The sequence below is a fragment of the Cornus florida genome, unplaced genomic scaffold (genome assembly GCF_030987335.1).
Source record: "Cornus florida cultivar Cherokee Brave unplaced genomic scaffold, ASM3098733v1 CherokeeBrave_3.0.0_Hap2_Chr06, whole genome shotgun sequence".
NCBI classification, from domain to species: domain Eukaryota; kingdom Viridiplantae; phylum Streptophyta; class Magnoliopsida; order Cornales; family Cornaceae; genus Cornus; species Cornus florida.
Genome location: NW_026775576.1, coordinates 88,044,560 through 88,051,631, shown reverse-complemented (window position 1 = coordinate 88,051,631; position 7,072 = coordinate 88,044,560). Strand labels below are relative to the sequence as shown.

Here is a 7,072-nt window from a genome sequence, read left to right as displayed (position 1 = left end):
CCATTAATCAGTCCAAGCCATGGTTTCTTACTCCAAATTAAATTCCTTGTAATAACCATAAATATACTCATAGAACAGAGGAAGTAAGATTTAAGAAGTGTTTGTAACAAGAGAGTGTGAGGTGTGAGTTCAGAGCCAGAGGTCTTCGATTACACTTTTTTTTTATGGTAGATTTTGTTCTTACAGTCTTCATAATTAAGAGATCAGACGGCCTGTAATGACTGACACCTGAATGATATAGGTTGTGCGTGCAGCATAGGTTATACAAGTACTCGTTAGATCATCCTATAATATTTATTAACCGCAACGGTCCCCTTCCAAGTGATAAATGATTATGTACCCAGATTTTATGACCAGTGGTTAATGGTTACGTACCAAAACTTTATAATGTAGGTATAACCAAACAAATCAGGACCCAATTCTCATTGGCCATTGCAATGAAAACACCAATAGAGAAGCACATGCAACCACACACAAAAAACCACCTGTTGGGTTCAAATTATTTTTAGAAGAAAAAATTTTCATTTTTCCAAACTTAAAAGCTTTCTTTTCCACAATTTTGGAAAACTATTTTCAATTAACTGAACTAAAAGGGATTCACGTGTTTTGATTTTAGTTTAATTTGTCAAGAATATATTAACAATATCACAAGTCCAAAGATTAGACTTTTCTTCAGAATAATAGGAAATGGCAGTCATCACAATCCGGCATTAATGGTGCAGTCTTTGACGGTTCATAATGAAGTTTTCTTTCTCCCCAACTGAGTCTCATAATATTGTGTGGTGTCCCACTGCAACTTCACTAACGTCTAAAAGTTGGCAGAAGGTTGTTTTCACATCCAAGTCCCATTTACTCACTTCTTTATAATTTTATACTACTCTCAACTAAAACCAAGTATAAATAACCCCTTCCACCTAGTGTATCTTTCACAAACCTAAGCCAATCACAAAACCCTTGATTAGTTTTGGCTCACTCCATCTAAAATCAACACCCCATTATCTCCATATTCCATTAGAATTGTGACAATGGCTTCTTACAACAGCTTCAAGACCCTGCCAATCCTAGCTCTTGCACTTGCTTTCTGTGTCCAAGGCACTCTAGGTGAGTGAAAATCCTCTCTAACATGAAAACACACACACACACACACACACAACAATCAACACCTCATTGGGGTGTATACTTACTCTTACGCTTATTTGTTTATATGTGCATGTATATATTTATTATTTTATATATGCAAAAAGTTTTTATTCTTTCCCAAAAGTTCAACCAGACGTGAACACGCTCATATTTTTTACCCTAATACAACTCGAACACTCAGAGATCATACAGTCTAAGCTAATGTCCATGTCATGACAAGTGTATATATGCAAAAACTTGTATATGACATTTTCATACTAAGTACTATAGTATTAATTAGGACTGCTATATAGCATAGGCTAAAAAATTTGTAAGGATGTTATTAAAACTGTATTTTGGGGGTGTGCAGGAGGAATTGCATGTGAGAATCTGAACCAAGACTCTTGTTCATTTGCGGTATCATCTTCCGGCAAGCGCTGCGTGCTTGAGAAGAATGTTCGCCGGAGCGGGGAGGAAGCTTACACATGCGGTACATCGGAGATCGAGGCTGACAAGTTGAAGGACTGGATTGAGACTGACCAGTGCATCGAAGCATGTGGGCTTGACAGAAATGCACTTGGAATCTCCTCAGACTCTCTGCTCGAGTCTCCCTTCATTCAAAAGCTCTGCTCGCCTCTCTGCTACGATAGCTGCCCCAACATTGTCGATCTCTACTTCAATCTCGCTGCTGGCGAAGGTATTATAAATATTAAACATTAAAGTTACACGCTCTCTAACAATTTTAAAACTTTTTAATATGGTAAAACGCGACATGTGCAGGTGTATTTCTTCCAAAATTATGTGAAGCACAAGGTGAAAATGGACGTCGTGAAATGGCTGAGATCAAGAGCTCTGGATATGTTGCGCCTGCGCCTGAATCCGGAGGGGTGCTGCCTGTGACGTTCTTGAATGCGCCGGCAATGGCTCCAGCTTACTGATTTTCAGCATAATTTATATATACTATATTAGGATTTGGTTTGCAGTTAGTTCAATTTAGGTTTTTGGTTCCCATCTGTGTGGATGCAGAGAGAGGAAATATATAATCACCAAACAAATAAAATCAATAAGGTGGAGTGTGTAGGCGGATCAATTATGACATTCCATTGCTTGTAAACTGTAATGCATCATTAAACACTCTCATGTTGTACTTGGTTGTGATGGATTTGAGAGATATATGAAATTAAATTTATGGTTATGTTGGCGTGTTACAGTGCTGCTATATGTTATACAATTAAGTTCATATAGTTGCATGACATTATCAGATAATTGGACGTGAATTAGCACACACTAAATTGTGGGGTGAAAGCACCTACTCAAAATTTCTTCATTCAATTCAATTCAACAATCACTATACAAGAAATGATATCATTGTTATACTGAAATCACTTCAAAGCAATTTTATTTAATAAAATAAAAGGTCGAAAGTTCAAATTTTTATATGATTATGTGTAAATTTTCTGTCAATAAAAAAAAAAAAAAAATCAAACAAAACTATTATACCACCTACCAAATGATTTACACTTAAAAACAGTAGACCCCAATCTGGTGGACTTCATTTAGTCCAAGTGGCGCCTGTAATTAAAAGAGGTTTGTTGAGTTCATTAAAACGTTTCACGCTTTTGGATCATGAAATTTTTTGACGAAGAGTACCATTTTCCATTAATTTTTAGCCATTTGTAATTAATTAATTTTGACTAGTAGTTAACCCTAAGAAGGAAAAAAAGAAGGAAATATCATGAATTTTTTTCATGAAGAGTACCCATTGTCCATTAATTGTTAGCCAGTTAATTAATTAATTTCATGATTAGTAGTAGTAGTTAGCCACTTAGCCCTAAGGCAGGTTAGATGGATATAGAAAAAGGAAATGAAAATTTTCTAAAGAATTCTGGTTATTAGGAAAAGAAAAATTTTGGGAGAAATTTGCCTTCCATAACCACCTAACTTTCAGATAAAAAATTTCCTACAAAAAACAGCAAAATTTTTGATTTCTTGAGAAAATTTATGAACTACAATAATGTTCTTTCTGTTACTGTAAGTTTAATGCTACTAACTATAAAATGGTTATTTTTAAAAAATTTATTGGTTTTTTTTTTTTTTGGGGGGTACTAAACAAATGCATGATAAATTTTTTATTTTCCTTTCATTCAGTTAACTTTCTAGTTTCTACCATTAATTTCCAAAGGGGGCAAAGGATGATGGAATACGCTTAAGTGGATTGGGCTCTAAGTCACGTAAAATGTGAGCGAGAACGAATTCGAGAGCAGGGAGCGTGAGAGCGGCAGAATTAAGTAAAAAATGGTGAGAATTTGAGCGAAAGCGTGCGCAGAGTGTGAAAGCTGGAGCGCGCTCGGAGCATGAGAGCGACACCCATTAGAGAAGAATTATGTGACTTAGATTAGGCTTGTTTTAATGGTAATACTGGGTTTGGGTTGTCTGGCCCATTCCTATATGCGTCAATCATTTTTTTGGGCTAGATTATGAAAATTGGACATTCCTCAATAATCCATTTGGGCTACAGATACATAAATATTGGACTATGCCCATTGTCCAGCCCAAACAATCCGGGCCAATACTCAGTTTCCCATTCAGCAAAGAGGAAATTTTGTGGAGAACACACTTCTTTAGTTTTTTGTTTTTCTAATGGATCAAAGTGGACAGGTTACGGATAATTTATGGATCTCTAGTTTTCCACTGCTTCACCACTTAAAGTAAATCTCCCTAATTATAACACCCAAGGAAAAATAAATATATTGAGTATCCCGGTCTAACATTGTAGTATTCAGGTCACTATTTTTAATATTTTTGCTTACGAGTTCAATAGTTACTGGCTGAAACCAATGATCCTCCTAATATATATATATATATATATATATATATATATATATATATATCCTAGAGAAAAAAGAGTTTAAGATGAAGAACTAGAATTATAATTAGAAGAAGTTCCAAGATGACATTCGATGGAAATATATGTAAGTTGCTCTCTTTCTTTATACAATGAGAGCCTTGTTCTGGGTCGGTTCAAGCAGGATGTCTTTCAGTTTTTGTTAACTAAAATACAAGAGCAATTGTCCTCATGGAAAGCAAAATCTCTGTCGGCGGGTAGGAAAGAAGTGTTGATTAAGGCAGTGTTGAGCGTCTTGCCTACGTATGTGATGTTTTCTTTCAAGCTCTCACGTACGTTGTGTGTTAATTTGCTGAAGCATATTCGATCTTTCTGATGGTACAATAAGGATAAAAATCGTGCAATTCATTGGATTCATTGGGATTATTTATGTCGGCATAAGAAAAGTGGCGGTCTTGGGTTTCGAGATTTTGAGACGTTTAATTTAGTGTTTTTGGCGAAACATGCTTGGCGTTTTTAGGTTAATGAGCAAGGATTGGTGTTCCAGTTATTTAAGGTAAAGTATTTTCCTTCATGCTCGTTTTTGGAAGCTTTGTTGGGATCTAATCCCTCCTGGGATGGCCTATTATTTGGTCTACCCAGGCACTGTTGAGTAGGGGGTTGAAACCATTGATTGAAAATAGTAAATCTACGCATATTTGGAATGATCATTGGGTTCTTGTACTCCCTTAGAAACTTTCAACACCACAGGTTGATGATTCTTTTTGTTCTGTTGCGGATTTGATTAATCACCGACATTCGACTTGGAAAGTGAATGTCTTGTACCGAGTTGTCTCTCCTCTTGAAGTTCAAGCTATTTTGTGAATGCATGTTAGCCGATGGGACAAGCCGAATGTTCAAATTTGGGCGCTTGAGATGATAGGTAAATTTTTTATTCGGTCTACTTATCATCTTGCTATCTCGATGAGTATGTCTTCGGTTGCTGCTTTGGCTAATTTTTCTTGGTTTTCAATTTGGCGGTGCAATAGTTTATCAAAGGTGTAACATTTTCTCTAGAGGTGTTGTCATAATGCGTTGCCTACTCATGTCTTTTTGTTGGTGCGCGGTTGTGCTATGCCGCCTTTGTGTCCACATTGTGGGTTGGAGGAGGAGTCAGTTGTGCATCTTTTGTTCTTGTGCCTTTATTCCATACAGGTGTGGAAGTTGACCCCGCTACGTTTTGAGTTTTTAGCATATCTGTTTTTCTCTCTTTCGTGGATAGGTGGTGTTTTATGGTGAAGCAGGTTGTTTCCTCGAGGGAGTTCTTGGTTTAATATTGTTTTGTGCTTGGTGTATTTGGAAAGTAAGGAATCGCTTAGTTTTTGAAGGGATGTTATGGAGGGCGGAGAAAGTGGTGGATAAGGCCGTAGCGAGTTTTTGGGAGTTTAAGGAAGCCAAGTCCCAATGTAAAGCTTTTGTCCCTGCAAAGGCTTTGCTGTCAGTGGTTAGTTGGGTTCCTCTTGGTCCGGGTACGATTAAATGTAATTTTGATGCAAGTTTTTGTTCGGGATTGTCCATGAGTGGGGGAGGAGTTGTTTTTCGTGACTTTAAAGGAACGATTCTTCAGGCGGTTGTGTTTTGCCCGTTCTATGCTTCATCGGCCATGGCAGCGGAGTGTCACGAAGTGATTCCTAAGACGCTTGGAGGATGGAAGACACGCATGCTGGTTGGCAAAGAGCAGAGTTTGACTGGGAATGGTTCCAGGGAAGGGGCGTGCAGGAGCACAGGATGGTACCTCTTCAGAGTTCAGGCAGGTCGACTCGGTTCAGTTCGAGGTGCTTGTCGCTGGTCGTGGACTTGACTATGAAGAAGGGAGTTGGTCATCCCTGCACAAACTGGTCGGGAGCTGGAGCCGTTCCCCTGACGAGGCCATGGCAGGCCGAAACCAGTCAGCATGTATCCTTGGGAGGGCAGGTCGTGGTGGCTGACCAGGGCACTTGCGCGAGCTGAAGCAACGCCTTGGTGCCGCACGAGCCGTGCCGCTGCGCCAAATCTCTAGGCCCGTGACAAATGGTATCAGAGCAGGACTTGGGGTAAAGCACGGTGGGTTGCCCCCTTGTCGGTCCGGGAGGGGTCAGAGAATGAAGACGGTGCATTGAAGTTGCGTCGATGTAGAGGAATCAATGCAGTTGGGGGGGAGAGCCTCCATCTCCCCAGGAAGAGGCGTCCGTTGAAGTTGCGCATTGAAGGGCCGGAGGGCCGCGCGCACCAAAGTTCGTGCTTAGTCCTTGGGTGATGCAAACCATGGTGAAGGGCGAGCATCAAGTCGGCAGAAGGCCATTGCTTGCTCGGGATGTCGCGGAGGCGGCATGACGGAGAAGAGTCACGTCCTTGAGGAGTGGACGTCCCCTTGGTCCGAGGCCTATCATTGGGCGAGTGCAGTGCAGGGAGCTGCACAAGGAAGCGATGGTGGGAAGGCGAGCATACCGCATGGAGGCAGACTTTGGAAGGGAGTGGACGCAATAGTGAAGCGTCGCACTGCGACGAGGACGTCGCAGGATTTGGGTGGGGGAGAATGTCACGAAGTGATTCCTAAGACGCTTGGAGGATGGAAGACACGCATGCTGGTTGGCAAAGAGCAGAGTTTGACTGGGAATGGTTCCAGGGAAGGGGCGTGCAGGAGCACAGGATGGTACCTCTTCAGAGTTCAGGCAGGCCGACTCGGTTCAGTTCGAGGTGCTTGTCGCTGGTCGTGGACTTGACTATGAAGAAGGGAGTTGGCCATCCCTGCACAAACTGGTCGGGAGCTGGAGCCGTTCCCCTGACGAGGCCATGGCAGGCCGAAACCAGTCAGCATGTATCCTTGGGAGGGCAGGTCGTGGTGGCTGACCAGGGCACTTGCGCGAGCTGAAGCAACGCCTTGGTGCCGCACGGGCCGTGCCGCTGCGCCAAATCTCTAAGCCCGTAACAGGAGGCTCTAACTTGTCAACGAGCTATTTATTGGGCTTCAGTTTTGGGTTATTCTTCTTTATGGTTTGAATCCGATGCTAAGGTTGTTGACGCTGTGGGGGATGGAGCGCATAATCCAGCTGAAATTGCGTTGCTTTGTTTTGATATCAAGGCAGATCT

The 7,072-nt window shown here is 41.1% G+C and overlaps 1 protein-coding gene across 1 annotated transcript; it reads left to right on the top strand.

Moving 5' to 3' along the window:
• The first annotated feature begins 914 nt into the window (after positions 1-914).
• LOC132312651 (uncharacterized) lies at positions 915-2,314 on the top strand. The gene is made up of 3 exons (XM_059811103.1): positions 915-1,101; positions 1,490-1,816; positions 1,900-2,314. Exons 1-3 carry the CDS (start codon positions 1,026-1,028, stop codon positions 2,055-2,057), a joined length of 561 nt encoding a protein of 186 aa, XP_059667086.1. The 5' UTR covers positions 915-1,025; the 3' UTR covers positions 2,058-2,314.
• Positions 2,315-7,072: the final 4,758 nt, after the last annotated feature.